The following is a 22,645-nucleotide window of genomic DNA, read 5'->3' as shown; positions in this document are numbered from 1 at the left end:
AAATCTTTTTTGTTGTGATTCTGATTTTGCTTATAATGAAATACGGTAATAGAATTCTATTCAAACAATGGAATTAACCTGGTATCTTTTTCTTACCTGGCATTACAAACATCTCTTAATTACCAGCTTCTGGTTGGTCATTCATTTTCATGTTGTTGCAACTGTTGGATTTTGCATGTGAGTGCTTGAAGTATTTGTCAGTATGCATTTTTAAAAGCAGGTGTAGAGTAACTAGTGAATGTTCTTTCTACAGTATTTGATTGTTTACAGAATATTCTTGTGTTTTAAAGATGGGGATACCAGTGCAACAGAGAGTGGTGATGAGGTTCCTGTGGAACTGTATACTGCTTTTCAACATACACCAACTACAATTACTTTAACTGCTACAAGAGTTACAAAAGTCAATGACAAGAAAAGGAAAAAAAGTGGAGAAAAAGAACAGAACATAGCAAAATGTAAAAAAGTAAGTAAATATAATTTCTTTTAATTTGTGAAGCTATGTGATATCTCTTACCAAGAGACACTGGTTTTAAAAACCAGGCTATTGTGTTACTAATAATATTTTACTACCTGGGTTTAGCTTGAAATATAATGCTCTGCAGTAAATGATACAGTCTTCCCTGCTTCTTTACCTCCACCCTCCCATCCCCACCCCAAGTTAATATGTACTAGCTCTGAAAGCTCAATGTTAAAAATTGAGGCAGAATTTATAAGGAGAAATTGCATTTACTGGACCACTTGGTATAGTTGGAGATGGGGCAGAACAAGCTTTGGATACCCAAAGAAGAATTCTGTGTCTGAAAGTCTTCAGTTGTAGTTGTTTTACATTCAGAAACGTTTGCTGTAGGTTGTCCTGATGTTTGTTTGAGTTGAAATTCTGTGGAAGTGTGCTGTCAGAAAGTTTAGATACTAAACTACTTTGGTAAACAGGATATTGACATGAAACGGTTTACCTACAGGTGTAAACAATATAATATATTTGAAGACAGATATATGTGAAGAAGTAAAGTACATGGCATTTCCTAAACTAAGGTGTTCCTTTCTGTATTTCAGTTTCACTGGCTTGGATGAGAATTTTGTCCTTTAAAAGCTGAAGTCAGAGTTAGTTCTTGATATCTCTTTGGAAATCCAGAGTAAAATTTTTCCTATTGAATGAACAGTTCTGAATATAAATTTACTACCACGTATTCTTCTGTTACCTCCCAGCATTGTGTGAGATAATTTAAAGAATAAGATTTTGTTGTAGAACGACAAACCTCTTTCAAAAGTTAACATTACAGGACATCTCTGATACCTGCTTCCTCCTTCCCTCTTTACACAAATAGTGTAGTGTTGTCCTTGTCTTGCATGTTTTATTGAGAATGGTCCACATTGAAAAGCTGTGAATTTGTTACCAGATTCTGAATTCCTGAAGAGATTTTATATTTCCTCCAAAGAATATAAATATTTAATTTTGTTTCAGGCATTTCGAGAAGGATCCAGGAAATCTTCACGAGTAAAGGTAATGTGACTTTGTCTGAATTTTGCTTTAAACCTTAATTATACATTAATTAAATAATATGAAGAAGCATCAAGAGTAGAATTGGGGCTATACATTCAGCACTAAAAATACTCTTGATAACTAATGGACTATATTTGCACAATAGTAATCTTAAGGTATGACCACTACATCTGTTTGTCCTGTGAAGTTAACTGAACTAGTGTAGTGTGAATTTTTTGTTCTGAGAATACTTGGTTTTCAAGAGCCAGTGGAGGAATTAGGGGGGTTTTGTGCTCTTTAAGGGAGTAAAGTTGAGTACTCACCTCATTTGAACTTAGTAGCTCCAGCTTTTAGTGGCTCTGAACAGCAAAAGAATGAAATGGTTGTATTGCGTTTGAAAGCTAAACTAGCTGTTCAGCTCTGTCATACCTCCTCCATGTATTCCTGTGGTGGGACTCTAGTGCTGGCATAGCTTAAGGAGTTGTGTTGGGATGTCTGCTTTGTGACTTAAGTGTCTTTAAACTTTCTGTGAGGTAAAAATAGCTGTGGTGTGAAAACTAGGTGTTTTCCATAGAACATTCATCTTTGGGATATATAAGAACAAGTGGGACACAGTTTACACCTCAGATGTATAAGATGTGACTTTCAAATAGCGAAGACAGAATTGGGGAAGAAAATACCAATTTTGTGGTTTTGAATATGGTGCTTGTAAGGTTCCACTGTGTTCTTTGATGGTTTTCTTAGCATCACACGTTTTTTAATGCTGTTTGTGTGTATGGTTCTCTTGATGAACAAAAGAAATGTAAACAGGTAATTGAATTGCTGAACTACTTGCTGTTTTATTGATGTTTAATAGTGTCTCTGCTCAGGTGGATAGAAAAGGGAGCGTTGGTTGGCTGCTGCTGTCCATAAGGAGCATTGGTTGGCTGCAGCCTGGCTGCTCTTGTGAGGTCTGGAGGTACAATGGCACTTTCTTTAAAAGTGAAAGGATCTGAAGCGTGGCAGAAGAAAATTGTTCAGTGAGAAGCAGATAAGGGGAGGAAAATGATCTGTGCAAAGCCTGTAACATTAGTCACAACTTCAATGTAGTAGGTATAGGATTAGTGAAGTTGAGTAATGTGAAGCGGAAAAAAGATACTGCATGACCCTTGAAAGGGGAAAATCAAATCTGTGTATTATAGGCTGGAAGCTGGAGTTCTTTATATTTATTTGGGTATGTTCACAAAAGCTGAGTAGGCAGCATCTGATCCTCCCAACTCCTGTACTCTTAAATTGATGATGCAGTGCAGTTCGGGGAGGAAATTATGTCAGTCTCCATTCTCATTTCACTAAGCTAGAATCCCTATTGAAGGGGGAATGTATTCTTGAACTTGGATGTTAATTATGAAATTATAAAATTCCTAAAAGGACAAATGTAATGCTGCTGAATTCAACTCAATACTTTTAGGTAATGCAGAATTTTATACTGGACTTCCTAGAAGAATCCAAATCTTAAATCAATTGCATATGCTTGCCCTTCATTTTGTGTCCTGTTGTAGACTTATTTTTTTAATTTTAATACCTTTTTCTTACCTTGTAATATGTGGTCACTTACTTTAATTTTCAGGGCTCAGCTCCAGAGATTGATCCTACTGACAGTTCGAACTTTGGATGGGAAACTAAAATCAAGGCATGGATGGATCGTTATGAAGAAGCAAATAATAACCAGTACAGTGAGGGTGTCCAGAGGGAGGCACAAAAAATAGCTCTGAGATTAGGCAATGGAAATGACAAAAAAGAAGTCAGCACCAGCAATCTGATTTTCAAACCTCCAGTAGAGGTAATGAGCTGTGCCATGTTGTATTATTGCATGCTGCTTTTGTGCTGTGAGAAGGATATCCATTTAGATGCTGCCTTGTTGTTGTTAAAAAAAGGGACTTCACATCCATTTTGTTTATCTACTCTCATCAGATCTAAGCATCAGAATTTTAATAGCTTTTTCAGAATCTGTAGTGGAATTCTGATACATCCTGTATCACCCCTGGTTACATTTACACTTGCATATTAGTTCTCTTAAAAATAGCTAAGGTGTTAGTCTGAGCCTGAACATTGACTGTCTTTTGTGTTGAACATAATATAGTAAACTTTGCTGCTGTTTCTCTGCTCTGTGAGGAATATCAGGTATAGTTAGAGTAGATAAAAACATTGAAGTTTGAATCTTTTTTTTCTTCTATGTATATCAACATGTTAATTGTCCACACCTTAAGGTATGGTAAGCGTTCTGGATGCTTACATACTCAGAACAGAATTTCATTTGCTAGTTCGTGAAAGATGTTTCTCATGGTAGGTGATGTGGTGATACTCTGATACTGATTTTTTTTTAACTCTTATTTATGATCTTGTGATTTCTAGTTTATGAAGAAATTGTGCAATGTATTTTTCTGTCCTTAGCATCAGTTATGTATCAGCTTAAAATCAGTCATATAGCAGCCTTAGCATTTTGTAGCAGAAATCTCAAGGAGTAGTTACTGTAGCAGATTAATGGAAGCATCTTTGCTTCTTTTCCTCAAAGACCATCATGGCATATGGGACACCCTCCTTAGAGGAATATCCCTGCTTACAGAGCCTTTTGCCTACATAGAGGCTACTTCCTTTTTGATTGGCGATGACAGTTATGAGAGGTGTGAGTTCACTAATTGTCAGGGTATGTATTGGTTTTTAATTAAAAGCCATCCTTCCATCTAAAGATACGAAAATAAATTTAGAAACTCTCTCAGGATTCTTTTATTATTTTGTTGTTTTCCTGTTCTGTTTTCCTTGAATGAATCATGATCGTTGTTTTATGTCTGCATGTTTTGTTTTGTTTGAAGGAATTGAAGCCTTTTGAAAGTGTTATGCAAAACAATGCAGCAATTCATCCTAGTAGTGGTGAGAGTTAAATGCACTAAGGGATATAGTACTTGAATTGTGTGATCATGAATATGTTGGTCTTCAGCCATGTACTGGAGAACTAGATCTAAAGCATTCCTTGAATCTAAATTCATAACTAGTTTTATTAGTAGGGGACAGATGGATCAAATCAGTCTGGAGGTTTAATTACAAAACAGAGGGGTTTTGAGTGCATACAGAGTTGTTCAGTAGTTGTGAAAGTATAATCTGCTGTTAATGAAAAAACAGTAGAAAATTGTTACTTTATAAATTATGTCTTTATAGAGTTACGTGCAAAAAAACAAGAAAATTTTAAAAGCTGCCAAAGACTTGCCTCCTGATGCACTTATTATTGAATACAGAGGAAAGTTCATGCTGAGAGAACAATTTGAAGCTAATGGATATTTCTTTAAAAGGTTTGTTTATTCCAAATGTTTTAATAAGGTAACTGTTAAAATGCTGTTTTGCCAAACTCTTGTCTCAAGTACAAGTGGGTCTTAGTTACCAGCCATGTCTTGCATTTTACCGTGGTCTGATTAAAAATAATTGCAGCTGGAATCTGGTCTCCCCTTTCTTTTCTGGATGTCCTTACAGATCTATTCCGTAGTTAGTTTCCTCTTTCTTTGTTCTTCCATGGTTACAGGATTCCCGCATTCTCATCTGACTAGTAGTGCACCGTAAACCAGAGATTTTCAGGTTCTCCCATCTTAAAATAATTCAGAAGGTAATGGTTTTGTGAGAGAAATAGATTTTAAGTCAATCAGCCCAAGAACAGAATTGGACACAGGTCAGCTTGGGCCCATTTTACTGCCAGAGTTCTCTACTTGTTTAAGTTTCTGAGCAATGCACGACTCCTTCCTTCTTCCTGTAGATCACTTTCAGTGCTGCCATTAACTGCACAGACATAGATAGTGGTGAAATTGCAAGAGGCCTGTTGGGAGGACAAACACAGAGCTTTTTCTCAGTAAAGATGGAAGGGTTCCCTGGCACTTGTAATAACAGAACTTAAAGCACTTCTTGACAAAGTATTTAGATACCCACTTTCTTCAGCAGGGTTGGGTGCTAGTGATACTGCAGGTGTTAGGCAGGGATGTGGAGGTGTTATTTTACTCTATTTTTTCAGATGATTCTATGAGGCACCAAAATTTCTACTTGAGTTTCGTTTTAGGACCTGCTATAAGAAACGTTTGAGAAATCTTAAGAATCTTAACCTTGTATCTTCTGTGTCTGGAGCTTGCCCTGTTAACTGTTCCTCCCTTCAGATCCTATGCAGAAGAATGACATTCAGATCTGAAACTCAGACTTCTGTTACTCTGAGAATACATTTGGAGAATGTACCAGTAAGAATCATGAAGCCTAAATAAAAAGGTGTTATTCTCAGATTAACCCACAAATTTGGTATATTGTGCTAAACGTCATTTTCCAAAGCTAATTAATATGATGAATAAGTGATACTAAGCATCTTTAAAAATTATAAAACTCTGGGGGTTTTATGTCTTTTTCAGGCCATACCCATTTGTTTTGTTTTATTCCAAATTCCATGGGCTAGAAATGTGTGTTGATGCAAGGACTTTTGGAAATGAAGCTCGATTCATCAGGCGTTCATGTACGCCAAATGCAGAGGTAAGCATTTACATAAAGTAGGTTTTGTTTTATTTAGCAGTCCGCTTTTCCTTCAGTTTCCCAACTGATAATTTGAGCAATCCCTACAATTTCTACACAGGTACTTTAAAAAGAAAAAATTATAATAATATTCTCTTGAATATAGGTGAGACATGTAATTGAAGATGGAACAATTCATCTTTATATTTACTCTATCCATAACATTCCAAAGGGAGCAGAGATTACAATAGCATTTGATTTTGATTATGGGAATTGGTAAGTATTTGAGCATGCTGTTCTAAAGTACATCTAATGCTTATTAAGTGATGTTGTGATTCACAGTGGCTTTGGTTTTATATAATTTACTTTCTTGCATGCTTTAACATAGGGCTCTTTAGGCACTGTATTTACAGGGCAAGGTTTCTTCTGTATTTTTATTACTGCATATCTGTTGCTAGTTTCAGCAGTGTTGCAGTTACTTACGACGTACTACCAAAATGTATTGTCCTGTAGTGTGGGGAGAGTAGAGGGAAGAAAATCTATATTGGGTAATGTCCTGTGTATTTCAGGGTGCCTCTAGTGTAATATCAGGAAGACAGTGCCCGTGGAATTCAGTTACAAATCATGTTTGTTGAGTATGTGATTAAGAATGTTGGAATATACTGAATGCTTAGTGCCTAAGGTTCTATAACCTACTATTCATTTTCCTGAATATAACTGCTGCTCCATTGATGAACTGGAGAAAGCTCTAATAAACCCTTCCCATTATCTGTAAACATTGTTTTAAAATGGTAAAGGAAACAATCAGATAAGTTCCATTCACATATGTAGGAATTGTTATTCAAACACCTGAAATCTGATGGCAAAATAAGGCATTTGAGTCACACAATGTAGTATAGATTTCTCTTGGCTAGTAGGAAATGTTCTAGGGTATAGGTACCTTGTGCAGGCACACCTAGGCTAACACTAACCTTGGAAACTGAAGCATTGACGAGCCTATTTCTGTATGTGCACTTGGTTGGGTCCAGAAGCAGTCCAACTGTTTCATGTTTTGCTGCACCTAGGTAATAAACTTTTTCTGTGGTCTGCTCGTCAGTCAGCTTGGGTGTAGTGCTGTGCAGACATGCCCTCATTTCTTCTGGACCTGAACTAGTTATGTCCATAGAGTACTACCTGTATTAATCAACTCGGGTTCAGACTAGCTCAGTACCTTGTGCTTTTAAGCGTTGTAGACATACTCCTGCATCACTCACATGAAGGCAACTGGAGAAATTGCCTGGTTTTTTTGGTTATCTTATTTATCCTTTTAAAAGTATGTAATAGTTTTATTTAGCACATGCAGCTGACAGCCTGTGTAAGTTGAATGTCTTTGAATAACAGTTCCTACATATCCAAGTGGAACTTAAAATTTTACAAAGTGACTTAAGTTTTTTCGAGTGGTTTGGTAATGTCTCTACTGTCTTTGCATAAAGTAGGAACTCCTTGCCTTCCGTGCATCTGTTAATTTCTTTAATGTGGTTATATTTCTACCCTGGATATACTCAGGTTTTAGATGTCTTCCCTGTTTAAAGCAAATTCTGTTAACCGGTATATGAGACTTTGAATTACAGCAATATTATCTACTGGTGCAAACTTGAGTGAACTGCTTTTAATATGGTTGGCTTACATCATAGCAGACGTTTAGTGTGAAATGTATCAGCTTCTGTGATTTAGTATTCAGTAGTCTCACTGCTGTACAGTGTAATCAAAATACGCCTTCTTGTATTTCATTACTTGTAGTAAATACAAAGTGGATTGTGCTTGCCTCAAAGAAAATCCTGAATGTCCAGTTCTCAGACGTTCTGAGCCTACAGAAAACATCAATACTGGATATGAAACCAGAAGGAAAAAGGGAAAGAAAGAAAAAGATGTTTCAAGAGAAAAGGAGACTCAAAATCAGAACATCACGTTGGACTGTGAAGGAGCAGCCACCAAAATGAAAATTGCAGATAATAAACAGAGGAAGCTCTCTCCCCTTAGGCTGTCCATTTCTAATAATCAGGTATTGACACAAAGATAATCAGAAAGAAAAGCTTTTAAACACAAATACTCTCCTTTTGTAGTTATTAGAGGAAGCGTAACAGGTCTGAAAACTGCTGTGGAGATTTATTTAAAATCATAATAATGGATAAACTGTTTAGAATTTTTATACTATTTTCAGTATTAGGTTTGGAAGGGACCTTTAAAGGCCATTTAGTCCAACCCCTCCTGCAGTGAGCTTGGACATCTTCAGTTAGATCTGGTTACACAGAGCCCCATCCAGCCTGACCTTGAATGATTCCAGGGAGGGGGCATGTACTACCTCTCTGGGCAACCTGTTTCAGTGTTTCATCCCACTCACTGTAAGAAATTTCTTTCATATACCTAGTCTAAATCTACCCTGTTCTAGTTTAAAACCATTACTTCTCCTTTAGTAGGGCAGTAGGCCCTACTAAAAAGTTTGTCCTGATAATCCTTGATTGTATTTAAATATATGTTGGTTCCCATACCAGTTTTAACTATACATTTTTCCTCTGAATTTCATTGTGGATCTCTAATGTGAAAGCCTCGAGTCATGCTTTCAGGAGCTCCCAGTCCATCCTGAAGTCTCTTTTGGTTAGTTGTGTATGTTACTCAGGAGAATAGTATTTTAACCATAGCAGTAAGAATCCCTGCTCCAATAACAAACGGAACTTCAACTTATAAGTATTGGCTGCAGCTCTGTGTAGAAGATTAAATAGAATTTGGGGAGTCAGGAGTAGGAAGGTGTGTTTTGAAGCTAAATATTGCATAATAGGTGGATAGTATGGTAAAGCTACCTGGTAATATAGAATGGTAGTCAGTTTTAAATTAGTCTCTCTTTTAATATGTCAGCTTGAAGGAACTAGTGGGAGAGATCCATGAGATTAATAAGTTAATTTTGCAGGGCACCTATTAAAGATAAATACTTAACATGAGAAGATAGTTACTAAAGTAACTCTTTCTTTTTGGAGGTGGTAATGGTGATTTCCCCCCCCCCCCTCAGGAGCAGAGAGAAAGGAGTTACTCTGTGAGGGAGCCATTTCCAAGTTCTTAATCTTTTATTATCACTTTAGGAGGGAAGAAAAGGAGCATATTGACCCCCAGCTTTCATAAGATGATCAAATTGTTCTGAGGTTTTAGTAGCTAAATACCTTAAAAATGCTTGGAAGTCCAGAAGGCATGGCACATGACTGTTAGAAATTATGATCCCTAGAGGCATTATTTAAACTTTCTCACCTTAAGTGATTTTTTTTTTTTATTTTTATGTTTTGTTTTTAACAAGTGATAACTGGTATGTTGAACCTTCTCCTGAGTTTTTAACATTATAATAAACTGTGCTTACATAGAATAGTCACATGAGAAGTCATATTGTTTTTCAAAACTGAACTTAAAACAGTAGGAATTGTGAGAGGAATAAAGCTGTTAAAATGTGTATCTAAACATAAAAGCCAGTCAATTAATAGCTTTATTCCTGGGGTGAAATAGCTAGGGTAAAGAAATAATAAAATGAGAAAATGTAAATGTACTTCTGAGACAAATGTTAAAAAAACCTTTGACTAGTCCTTTATGTAAAAGTAAATTGCAAATAGGACTAGTGAACACTTACCGATCTTCAAAGTTTTTTTTTCCAAGAGCAGAAAACTGTTACTAGTTAGTTAACTCTTGTTTTATGTGACTAGATCAGTGGCCAGTGTTAGTACCCAAAAGTGTTTATTGGTTTGGAGGTTTAATTCTGATACTTTTTCTGGTTGGTGGGGTGGGGGAGTTTTGAGAGAACCCCAAAATTTCAATAAGACCAGTATGCTAGAGAAGAAAGATACAGATGTGTCTAAGCACAGAATGGAAAAAAATTAGTTAAAGTGATACAGGCTTATACAGAGGTACAAGTGGATATTAGGGTTTTTTATATTTTTGTTTTGACTTACTGGCTTGGGTACTTCTAATGTAGTGATCTGAAGTTTCTTAGTTCTGTGTAGCTTAGTTTTTCCCTAGTTTGCAAGAATAATAGACCTTCTGTAAAGCAGTCATTTCCATCTTTCAGGAGCCAGATTTTATTGATGATATGGAAGAAAAAACACCCATTAGCAATGAAGTAGAAATGGAATCAGAGGAGCAGATTGCAGAAAGGAAAAGGAAGATGGTAAGTTGGGAAGCAAGTAGCTGCCTTAAGTTATCACTAAGGCTGTGACACCTGTTCTTCCCATGCTAATTGCCTTTTTGTAGGCGTATAGAATTTGAGTATATATGCAGTCAGATTCTTACATGAAGTTCAATTTAAAATGTATGGCTTGTTACATGAGAGTATTTCATCTGGCTTGATCATTGATTTCTGACAAAAGCCTGCTTTTATCTTCAAATGTGTATAGTTTTTATTGCCTTTAAAAAGGCATTGTAGAAATCATCTAGATTTTCTTTGCTCTTGATTACTTCTTGTTAGTGGTAATGGTCATTTTTATAGATAGTATTTGGGAGTCAGGATTTTTGCCTGACTTATTTTTGTGCTCCCAACTTACAAAGCCTCAGAAATCATGATTTTCAGAGTTGGTAGAACAGTGTTCTATAAACTGGCATTTTAAAATGTGAGGGTTTTTTGTTAGGCATTCAAAATGTGAGATACTTGAAATTACTAGTTAAATCAAAATCTTGGCCAAGTTGTATAATGAAATACTAATATTTGGAACTTTAATGTTATTGTTTGTGCTCACAGAACTTCAGATAAGTGGGGTTCAAGGTGACACCAAAACTATCTGCATCTGTCCAGACCTTAAAAAAAAAAAAGGAGGATATGGTATACATTGTTTTGGTTAATATTTCCTACAGGTCTGTCAGTAGCAAAATTGATGAGACTTACGTTTATTAGACATCAGAAAGCAAAATCTGCTCAAGCAAAATATATATATATATATATATATATATATATATATAAAAAAATACAAAATCTGAAGAATGACAGCATGAGCTCTGATATTAACATACAGCAGTGGCTTGGAACACTGTTGAGGAATGATTCTCATCAAACACTCTTGGATGTATTGTTTCTGCTCCAGAGGCTGTGTTGGCTTTTTTTTTCCGTGGCACTTTACATTTGTATTCTTGAAGTAAAGCCCTCTGTGAAACTTAGTTGCAGCAGCATTGCTGTGGTAGTTAAAGATGTAGTTACTACTGGAGCTCCATTATGAGAATTATAAACAACTGCTAGTTTGCCTGTATTTTACCAAGCAATCAGAGGCAGGTTTAGTGGCAAAACAAAATTTAGTTCCTCATTCACTTATATGACCAATATACTTGCAGGTATTCTTTCATTGTTGCTGTCAGTGCACTGTTAAGCTGTAGGCATTTATAAAGAAAAAAAAAAGTTTGCGATAAAAGCGCCCAGTTTTGCCACCTCTGTATTGTCTTAAGCAGACGTCTGTATGGATGAAAGGATCTGCCTCTGTAGAGCACTAGGACCTGAATTACGGATAAAAAGAGAATTGAGCTTCCCCGTGTGACCTAATGTTATCATACATTGAAATAGTGATTCTTGGATGTTGATTGTATGTTTTCATGTAGTTTGGGACACTTGGAAACTGGGTCAGAGGGTAATGGAGCTTTGTGTTGTTTCATACATGCATTAGTATTTCATATCTTACTGGTCATTACTGTTTCACTGGTTTTAAAAATTATACATGCAAGTAAGTGTCTCAGAGCTATGTGTTCTTTTTATGCTCAGAGGCCAGTGATTTGCTAGTAAATAATTTTTAGCAAGTTCTTAAGTTCAAAGTAGGACTCTTCTTGTTTGTCAGGGTTGGTATGAATACAAGCCTTTCTTCAGAAGTCTAATAATTGCAGTTACTGTAACATCTCCCTTTCATCTGAGCTTCTGCTAAAATTGATCTCTATGTCAACATACGCTGAACATGTTCTGAAGTGCTTTTAAAAAAAAAAAAGTTCTTTATGTATTTACATAAGAAAAAAATGATGACTGAAACTTGATCATGATTATTATTAAATCCATCAGACAAGAGAAGAACGAAAAATGGAAGCTATCCTGCAAGCTTTTGCCAGACTAGAAAAAAGAGAAAAAAGAAGAGAACAGGCTTTGGAAAGAATCAGTACAGCAAAAACTGAGGTTAAATCAGAATGCAAAGAAGCACAGATTCTCAATGATGCTGAATTTATTCAGGTAGTTATCTGGAACTTTATTTTAAAGCTATCTTTCATCATGGCATATTTTATCTGTTTGGATGTTGAGCTGCACTTTAAGATATGTGAAATACTTTTTTGTTTTTCACCACTGAACTCTAATATATTTGACCAAAATTTCTGTAGTTCTTTGACTTTTTTTTTTTCAAGAAAATATGTATAAAATTTGTTTATGAGGAATTTCAGTTACATTAGTTGATGTAAATGTGCACATGCGCACCAGCTGTATAATTCAGTCTCTTTGAAGTTCAGGACAGGAAGTGTTTACTAATGCTGACTTCAGCCACAGGAGGTGGCTTTCCTTAGGCATCCTCTACAACCAGTGGAGAACAACTTGCTTCTTCAGTGGGTTATTCAGGAACAGATTATAATTGAGGTGTTTTTTCTGAGTTCTTGCAAATAATGATTCATAAACAGTTTTTTGTTTTGTTGATGGATGCTAGTATGCTGCTTCCCTTGCAAATAGTTGTATAGTTTTGCAGTTTAGGTTAATTTCTGGATTAATTTCTGTCAGCATGCTGTTAAGTACCTTTTGTGACAACGCTAAACATTTAGTAAACTATAAATTACTAAAAGGATATTGGACTGAAAATCATCATGATGTAAGCAGCTGATTTCTAGCTTACAGATGAATGAATGTGCTATGGCAGTTCATAGACATGGTGATCTGACCAGTGACTGGTGTGTTTGAATACTCTGCAGATGATACAACAGGTGCTTGGGAAGAAAATAGAGAAAATCTTGTAGTTTGCCTTGAAGAAGTAGTACTATTGCTGAAATATTTTAGTTCTAACAACAAAAATGAGATACAGGCTTTTTGGACCTGTAAAGGAAGGAGTAACTGACATTTTGTTTAAGAAAGATACATAGCTTTATGTGTGTGGGGGATCTGTTTACTAGACTTTTATTTTGTACCAGGAACCAGCAAAAGAAGAAACTACCACCAAACCTACCCCAGCCAAAGTTAATAGAGCTAAACAGAGAAAAAGCTTCTCACGGAGTAGAACTCACATTGGGCAACAACGTAGACGACACAGAACTGTCAGCATGTGTTCAGATATCCAGCCGTCTTCTCCTGATGTGGAAGTAACTTCACAACATAATGAAACTGAGAATGCTGCATTGGTAGCTGAGCCTGAAACAGAAACTGTTGTTACAGAAATGGTTACTGAAACAGAAGCTCCAGCACTTAATAAATGCCCTACTAAGTATCCTAAAACAAAGAAGGTATGTCTCTTCAGGGGTGGGGAAAAGAGGATGGACTTTAACAGAGTTTTAAAAAATTACAGACTGCTGCATGAGTATGCAACTAGATACATAGATTTATTTTTTTTTAAAAAAAAAAGCTGACTCACTTCTTTAAAAATCACCATTACACAGCCACTCACTGGTAGTAAATCAAGAGAATAAAAAAAAGTGTGTGTAATGTCAATTGGTAGAACTTACTTTGGATTTTAAAACTCTTCCAAAATAGTCTTTCAGAACAATTCTGGAACAAATATATCTAAAGGAAGTACTTTCTAAACGGGCTGAAATAATATACATAACCAAAACATAACTAAAGCTGTTAATTGGTCAAGGGGAGGGGGAGTAACAGTTGCCTTTCCTTCCTTTATTCATCATATGCTTTAGAAGGTATTTTAATGGTAGCAAGCAATATCTCAAAGGAAATCATAAACTTTGAGTACTTCTGAGATGTCTGCTCTGAAGTGAATGGATTCAAACACTCAAAATACATGTGAATTGTTGTAGGGAATATTCTTTAGTGCTCTTTTTTTACTGGATTGCATTGCAAAACACTTGAAGAAGTGCCACAATACCCAAGACACTAAAAAAAAATATCTTAAATCTGCAAGTGTGAATAGAACAGTAAAACTTTCTGCTGTAAAATTCTACAGACTGCATTAAAAAGCGACTTTCTTCCAGCATGGTTTACAAATTCTCCTGAAAGTTTTGTTCAGTGGAGGGAAAGGGGGAAGAAGTCCTAGGTTGAAACTTTTTGTCAAATAATAACAGTTTCAAGATGGTTTTATTTTAAACCCTCAAACATACTTAACTTTTTTTTTGTTTTCAAAAAGCACCAGAGTCATTCTGTAACACTACTTAGTGCATCACTATTAAATTCTTGTCAGAGAGGAGACTAGAATTTTTCTTCCTTTTTGCGTGTTGCATCGCAAAAACCTTAGAAGCCTGAAATTTAAATGCACTTTCTTGCAGTGCTAAATGCCATAGTATTAAGGATAAATGTGAAATGTGTCATTGCATTGTACCCAGTGTACCCTAAGTGAGAGGAAGTCCTGCTTTAAAAATGAATTAATAAATACAAATAGATTTGTAAAAGAAAAGCAACTTAAATGTATTATAATTGTGTTAAAGCCTCAATAGTATTTAATGTGCTATTTTGCATGTCCTTAATTTTATTGAACCTTTGTAAAATTTAGGATGTTACTCTATCTGTTAATAGGAACTAAAATCCTCTAGCACATTTTTCAAAACCACTGAACTAGCTAGGAAAGAATACCCTTTTTTTTGACAAGTGTGCCTTAGTAAATGTGTTGTAATTTAATATAACTACAGTTGTAAAGAATGTTCAAGGCATCTGCCTGACATGTTGACTGAAGCACAGTTCTGGCAGTACGGAAATCTGACAAGGAGTTCATGCTGTTTCCCTTCAGTTTAGGTGTTTAGACACAAGTTTAAAATGTGTCTTGGAATTCTGTTGCTAAATTCACATAAAAAGTAGAGTTGATCTGAGTATTTGTGTAGTACATTCAGTGAGAATTAAATACAATGTTAGTTTACAAAAATAAAAAACCCCACAAGCACACACCCCCCCTCAAAAAGTAAGATCCACCCAAACTTTGGTATGTAGACCAAATCTATACTGATCCTTCTGCTGTCCCCATCATTTCACTAAAACTGCCCTCATTCTTACCCTATGTATTCTTAAACTTGCAGCATGGAAACTAGCTGTTGTTCTGGTTTGTGCAACAGTTGACTAGGTGAATAATTTCTAAAAGCCACTAAAACCACAATTTTTTTTCTCTCTTTGTTTAGCACTTGGTCAGTGAATGGTTAAGTGAAAAGAGTGATAAAACAGGGAAGCCTACAGATGGTCTGTCAGAAAGGCCTCTACGCATAACTACCGACCCTGAAGTTCTGGCTACTCAACTGAATTCTTTACCAGGTCTCACTTACAGTCCACATGTATATTCAACTCCAAAGCACTATATTCGTTTTACTTCACCATTCCTTTCAGAAAAGAGGAGGAAAAAAGAACCTGTGGAAAACATTACTGGCTCTTGTAAGAAGGTAATGCTTCCCTTTATCATTGTTCCCCATCCCATATTAATTAAACATGCTTGTATTTGCTAGCACAAATTCAGGCAGAAAAAGGCTGGTTGGCAAACCAATTCTGTCATGTGTAATGTGTTTTGAAATGTTCATTAAACTGTTAAGTCACTGATTTGAGCTTGCTTTGTTTCAGCGTTGGTTGAAACAGGCTTTGGAAGAAGAAAATTCAACAATGCTTGATAGATTTAATTCCCCATCACAAGAGAGATCTAGAAGTCCAGCCATCAATGGTGAAAACAAAAGTCCTTTATTACTGAATGACAGCTGTTCCTTAACAGGTGAAGCTTTTACTAACACAGTACATAAGAGCTATGTCAAAGTAGTTAAATGTGGAGAACTGCGTTCTTTAAAGTGATAATGAAAATTTCGGGGGTATTTGCACTGTTTCCTGATACTTCATTATTTGAAAGAAATGCTTAGTTGCATAGTGGTTGGGATTTTTCCCCCTTTAATGCACAATTGATACTAGAGAAGTAACTGCCATATCTAATAGTGTTTACCGTCAACAAGACTAATGTTTTTGAGTGTTAAGAAGTTACATTTTAAATTAATTATCCATGCTGTTCTGTATATTCAGAATTCTTTTCAGTTCAGTGGGCCTGAGTTACACAAGGTGTGTAACCTTGTAGGCATAATAGGAAATGGGAAGATGCTAAAACTAAACACATTTCTGTGAGGATACGGAGCATATCAGATGATTGCTGTGTATAGTCCTGAACTTGGAATTTCCACTTTTTAGCTAAACAGTCTTAAAAAAATGCATAGAAGTCGACTTTACCCTTTTCTGGAAACACTCACAGTTCTTCCCATCATCCTAGCACACAAATTTCAGTTACTGATAGATCTGTAGGCCGAGTTCCATCTTTTCAGGAAGCCTGCCCTTAAGAGATTTTTATAATCATACTATTATTTTTTTAATGTGGAGTTTATAATTTCATTACATCAGGTACTTAACTGTGAGTGCTTACTGTATCAAAATCCCTAGTTCTAGCTTTTTTTTCTAATTTTAACACACAGATCTAACCACACCACTAAAAAAACGAAGACTGTATCAGCTGTTGGAGTCTGCGTTCTCAGAAACCTCCACACCTACTCCTTCTCCGTATGCCACACCAACTCATGCTGACATCACTGCCTCCGAGCCATCGTTGTTTGCTACTCCTCCTAGGGTGAAAACAGAAGATGAATCTTGTCGAAATGGTTACAAACCCATATATTCACCAGTTACTCCTGTAACTCCATGTATACATGGAAATACCATGCACTTTGAGGTGAGATTTATAATGAATTTTGGTGTGCTCAGAGGATGTATTTGGATGCTGGTGTAAATCATATTTGTGCTGCTGTTACAAGAAGGGTGTTTTATATTTCTCCAGGCTAAGAAAGAAACTAACTTGCAACTTTTTCTTACTTAGAATATTTCATCACCTGACAGTTCCCCAGAAATAAAAAGGCGAGCTTACAGTCAAGAGGTAAGAATATTTGCCAGAACCTACAAGTGGTAACTTGATTTCACCTGTATGGCTGCACTGTTCTTTGTAAATGCTTTTCACCAGCCATTGTTTCCTGAAATGTAAAGGGTGATTTCCCTATAGGATTTATTTGCTTATGAATGTATATTTCCACTTCGCCTGTTTAGTTTTCTATTTTAAACCAGTTTATCTTTTTCTGTATCATCTGTATCACTTAAAAATTCTGATGACTCATGGAAGGGAGCAACTACTGCAGTTTATAGTTAAGAACAGAAAAACACTTGTTGTGCTTTTCAGGCTACAGTTACATTTAAATTAACATCTCTCCTTGTTGCCAGCATCTCTCAATTGTTTTTGTTGAGCTTAATTACGCTCAGAGTGAGAGAGCAGAGCAGAAAGGTAATAAATGGGTTTAGGTGGATTAGTTCAGGAGCAGCAGATGCTGTTGGACTGTTGCAGCCAGGGGATGGATGTGTCCCTCTGCGGTGCTGAGGCCAGTGGCCGGGCTGTGGGAGGGCAACCTGGCTCTGAGGCACGAGAGTTTCCGTGGGGACCTTCTGCCCAGCACTGGGATGTGAGGACACGTCCCACAGCAACGTGGAGCTCAACTTGGGTGTGCTAACTACACAATTTGTGTATAAATTTAATGCACCTAAAAGGAATAGGTAAAAATAAGTAATACAAAGATTTGGCAGGTTATACTAATGGAGACTTTCACTTCTGGCAAGTTTTATAAATGAATCATCCACATACTCTCCCCTGGGAGTTAAGCACATAAATGTATTTTTTTAAGTCAGAATTTTAACAAATACTGAAATACAATCATAGCTGTCAGCTGAATTTAACAATTACGTCTGAATTACTGTAACTGAATATTTTAATGCTTATCTGACTTGAAAAGAGGGATTTTACTTAGGAACTTTCACTTTGTAATACGAATAATTTTAAAAGAATTCATGAAAACCTTAAAACATGTTGGTTTAGAAAAGCTACTTCCAGCCATGGATAGGTGCTGGGGTTTTCACAGTTAATACAGTTTTAAGAAGTACCAAACAGGTTTCTATAACTTAAGAAATTCTTCCCTCTCCAGAGTACTGGGTTTAATATTGTCTCAAAATTGGAAAATGTCTCAGAAAAGGTTTTCTTATTTTTTTCTTCTTGAAATATGCCTTTTGATACCGAGGATCCCGTTTATGTTGAATTGAAGCAAATGCTTTGTAACTTGTAGCCAGGAACTTGCTTCTTTTGAAGCTCTGCCCCTTCCTCTGCCAGTCATAACTAAAACCTGGCATTTAAAGTTGATTTTTACTTTGATTAATGAGCGTTTTATCAAAATGCTTTTACGTAATACATGGCAATAGTAGAACTGGCTGTAGAGCTGTTTCTTAAAGATAGATAAATTCATGATACTGGAAGGCCTTTAATCTCACTTAAAGATACAAATGAATATCAGAATAGTTGCAATTTTGTTTGGAGTGTGGAAAAACAGTTCACATGTTTTTTCTTCACACAGGGATATGACAGAGCGTCGATTCTAGCACTGAATTCTTTCAGAAATTCCAACCTGACAGAAATGGGCCTGCAAGAAATAAAGACTATTGGATATTCCAGTCCAAGGAATAGGACTGATGTTACACGGCAGTGCACTGGAGAAATGGAATCTGTGTCAGACCTCCAGCTGGGACTCGAAGTAATTGAGCAAAGTGCACTGCATAAAAACCTGGAAGCCCCCCCCCCACATGATAGGACTGATTCAAACAGCCAATTAGAAACTGCTCATTGTGGACGGGGCACAATTTATTCTTCCTGGGTAAAAAGTCCCGACAGGACAGGTGTAAATTTCTCAATGAATTCTAATTTGAGGGACTTGACCCCTTCACATCAATTGGAGGTAGGAGGTGGATTCAGAATAAGCGAGTCAAAGTGCCTGATTCAAGACGATGCTAGAGGCATGTTCATGGAAGCATCTGTTTTTTGTACTTCAGAAGATGGAATTGCATCTGGCTTTGGAAGGACTGTCAATAACGACAACTTGATGGATGGAAATTGCACACCCCAGAATCCTCCACAAAAGAAAAAGGTTATAATTTTAAGAATAATTTGTTCTGTGTTACATAGTCTGGTAATGGTATTTCTATAACAGAAAGCACCGTAATATAATAAAAAACAACTGATGGCTCATCTTTAGATCCTACAATGTAGAGGACATTATTGAGGGGAAATAATGTTAAGAGCAAAGAGTAAGCCACATACACCAATTGGTAAATTTATTTTTTCCAAGTAATAGATACAAATTCACTTTTATTTCAAATGAGTCTTAAATGAATTGTTCAATAAATAATCGCTTTTGAGGTTTGAAAATGGTTGCTTATGCCACCAAGAATTACAACATTCTATTATACAGAATATGTGGTAGCATCATAGAGATCATATGCTGTGAACATTCGTTATGAATTACTGCAGGAAATTGCACTGAGCAATTTATGATAATTGAGACTTTAAAATTCTGATTTTTATATAATTAAGGTATCTTGGTTTCACTGTTAGAACTACACAGAAATCCTTAGTTCCAAGAAAGCTTTTTTTTTTGGGCTTTTTAAAAATATATATAAAATTCTGTGTTTGAAAAATAAGCATAATCTAAACTTGCTACTCTAATGGAACAGTTCTTGTAGGTAAGCTGAGTGGTTGTGGGCAACTCGAACCAGAATTGGCAGTTACTTTGCATCCCTGTCTTTGACTGCAATTTACTGTCAGGTTAAACCCCCTCTGCTCCTTGCAGAAAGGATGACAAACATGGAACACAGTAATCTCCAATGCAACAGCTTGCTAGTTCTGTCTCACAACACATTGTAGTCATCTTTCTTGTTTGAAAGATGTGATTTATTTTCTTTATGAAAGTAATGACCAGGGGGTTGGGGGCATATGTGCAGGCACAGTGGGGCTTTGGCTGTTTGGTCCCATTGCACGCCCTGTACATGCCTCCTCCCCTGTGCCCTGGGGCATCCTGCTAGGGGAGCACTCATGATTCTTCCTTCAGAAGTTCTCCGTCAGAACTGGATTTTTGTTAACTCTGCTTTAAACTGAGATATACCTGAAGTGAAATGGTAGGAGCTCTGTTCTTTACCTGGTCCTGACCCTGAGAATTTTAGATTCCATGCATGTAACTGTAGACCTGCTGCTTTGACAAAGCCAAAAAAAAAAACCCATAAACCAGAATTTCTGTAGCTTCACATTCTTATTTGAAGGTTAAATTAATTTATTTTCAAATCTCATCAACACTTAGTGCTTCAGTAACCCTCCCTCCCTTTCTTTTGATGACAAGGATTGTTCCAGGTTCTTAATGCAGAGGACTTACGCTACACTAATCCCCAAATGAACAAAGGTGTGGCTCCCCCTTGACACCTCCCTTCAGGATTCCTGTCCAAGTCTCAATGTGAAGAAACAACTAGAGAAAATTGTATCTGTACCCCTAAAAGAAAGGGATTTAGGCTTTCCAAGGCCACAAAAAAGAGCAACTTTAATGTAAAGGGGGGGGGGGGGATTCAGGAATTTTGTAGAATAATAGAAGCATTTTACATGATCCTAGTAAGACATGAATGCCCTTACACAGTTGTTAAGGGAGGTTTTTTCCATATTTCATCATTTCTGTAGGCATTTGCTCCTCAGTTTTTTTTCTCACTATGGTACAGGTTCGTTCCATTTCAATATTGTCCTGTACATAGTGGCCACACTTCATAGATTTAATCTGTTTTAACATTTAAGCTTTTCTTTAAAGCAGTGTTCTTCAAGGGATCTCAGTCATGTGATGTGGAAATAATACAAATTGTTTTAAAGCAAGATCAGTTCTTAACCTAAACTTTCTTTTATGAAAAATCAAATATTTTTCTTACTCTGTCATATAGATGAGCATTTAATAGATAGATCTGTTTGAAAACAACCAAACAAAAAAACGTAGGACTGCAAAGTAGGCTGCCTTGATTTTTTTCTCTCAATGTAGAAATGGATGTCTACTTTTATTCAGGACTAAGCCAGTTAAACATAATTTTTTTTTCATTATTGCACTTCAGTTTCTTGTTTTGGATGCTACATGGTTTAGAGTAGGTTGTTGATGTCTTTAGTGAAAACATGTGAAAATTTATTTTTCTCCCTGAAATTAACTAGTAAACTGTTTTCTGTTCTATGGAAACTTCAGTGTAGTGATTATTGTATACGTATATATAAAGTAGAAATCACTTTTCCTGTCACTTGTTGTTTTTGGTAATAAACTTTACTTGGAATTTAGCTTTAAAATACATTCTTAATCTGTCTCTTTTAGAGTCCAGTAAAGACAGAAATTAAAAATAAACTGGGAAAATAATTTAAGTTGCAAATTCCGTATGTTAAGAAGAATGTATGAAGAGTTTAAGAAAAATCCTTTGATATATGCAGTAGAGTGAGGCAGAAGAATGGTGGTTTTTTCATGAGGGAGTCGGACTGAGTGCAGGATGTGACATCTCTGAAAATGAGCTTTACTGTATCAGTATACTCTTTGCAGTTCCAGGAAAAACTATAAAGTCCCTTGTAGCTTCAACCTACAGTACGACTTCAGCAGCAAACCTGTTGCTGCATCATCTTCTGCTTGTTCCCTGAGGCATAATGCATATTTCCTTCTCTTGGCAGAAGCTTCGGTTTTTTTACATAGTCCTTAGAGTCCTCAGTATCTAAGTACTCTGTAAATTCACTGCAGATGTGGTGAAATATCTTGAATGAATCATCCCCATTTTCTTTTAGAACCAAGTAAATGGCATGTCTTACTGAAAGAATACATTTAATTGAAACCATGAGAAAGGAAACACGTAAACTTCCCTTCTAATGTTTGTTTTGTTGTGGTGTGGTTTTTTTTTCTTCTCCCTAGGTATCCTTATTAGAATACCGTAAGAGACAACGAGAAGCTAGAAAAAGTGGCTCAAAGACAGAAAACTTCCCCCTGGTTACTGTGTCTCCTCATGCTGCTGGTGGAGGAAATACAAGTAGTAACAATGGTGCTAACGATGGGTATAACAACAGTGGTGAAAACGGGGAGCAAACGGATAACGCTGCAAGCCTACCTTTACCACTGCCAACTACTGTTTATAATGCAGCTCCAGAAGACATTGGCAACAACTGTGCAATTAAGGAATCTTCTTCCAGTGAGAAGAATGAACCAGAAGTTCAGTGGTAAGACAAAAAATACAGGACTAAAATGCCAAAGAATTATTTACTTAATTCTAAGTCTTTTCCATTTGAAGTCTAGTTTTCATTGGTAAGGGTGCAGTTAGAGATTACTGATCGGAAGCCCTTCTTTCAGATTAGTAAAGAGCTGTCTTACCTCTTTCCTCAGAAATATAGCAGATAACCACATAAAGATTAGAATATATGAAAAATTACCCCTACTGATTAACATTTTAAATTGTGCTTTTTTTGTTTGTTTTCTAAGAGCAAAATAGGTAACAGTTTGAGCAAGACAAGTTGCCTAGTTCTGCAGATTATAAAATGGCATAGCTAAAGTACAGTTGTAAATCCCTAGCTAATGGCATCAGTGAGCAGGTGTGCTCCTGCCACCTTTGCACAGGTCGGGCTGTGT

At 36.2% G+C, this 22,645-nt stretch overlaps 1 protein-coding gene across 2 annotated transcripts in view; it reads left to right on the top strand.

Moving 5' to 3' along the window:
• The window catches only part of KMT2E (lysine methyltransferase 2E), a 60,815-nt gene that overhangs the window by 33,723 nt on the left and 4,447 nt on the right, over nucleotides 1–22,645 (top strand). For both annotated transcript variants that reach the window (XM_026866457.1, XM_026866447.1), the window contains exons 8-23: nucleotides 291–463; nucleotides 1,463–1,501; nucleotides 3,087–3,299; nucleotides 4,673–4,803; nucleotides 5,893–6,010; nucleotides 6,156–6,265; nucleotides 7,769–8,030; nucleotides 10,071–10,169; nucleotides 12,030–12,194; nucleotides 13,133–13,441; nucleotides 15,272–15,526; nucleotides 15,702–15,846; nucleotides 16,586–16,839; nucleotides 16,984–17,040; nucleotides 18,554–19,120; nucleotides 21,938–22,239. In XM_026866457.1, coding sequence (XP_026722258.1) covers nucleotides 291–463; nucleotides 1,463–1,501; nucleotides 3,087–3,299; nucleotides 4,673–4,803; nucleotides 5,893–6,010; nucleotides 6,156–6,265; nucleotides 7,769–8,030; nucleotides 10,071–10,169; nucleotides 12,030–12,194; nucleotides 13,133–13,441; nucleotides 15,272–15,526; nucleotides 15,702–15,846; nucleotides 16,586–16,839; nucleotides 16,984–17,040; nucleotides 18,554–19,120; nucleotides 21,938–22,239 — 3,199 coding nt within the window. The remainder of the gene's footprint in view (nucleotides 1–290; nucleotides 464–1,462; nucleotides 1,502–3,086; nucleotides 3,300–4,672; nucleotides 4,804–5,892; nucleotides 6,011–6,155; nucleotides 6,266–7,768; nucleotides 8,031–10,070; nucleotides 10,170–12,029; nucleotides 12,195–13,132; nucleotides 13,442–15,271; nucleotides 15,527–15,701; nucleotides 15,847–16,585; nucleotides 16,840–16,983; nucleotides 17,041–18,553; nucleotides 19,121–21,937; nucleotides 22,240–22,645) is intronic.

This window comes from Athene cunicularia (genome assembly GCF_003259725.1).
Source record: "Athene cunicularia isolate RWA chromosome 1 unlocalized genomic scaffold, athCun1 chr1_part2, whole genome shotgun sequence".
NCBI classification, from domain to species: Eukaryota; Metazoa; Chordata; class Aves; order Strigiformes; family Strigidae; genus Athene; species Athene cunicularia.
Note: the sequence above shows the minus strand (reverse complement) of the source record. Positions and strands in the feature narration are given on the sequence as shown.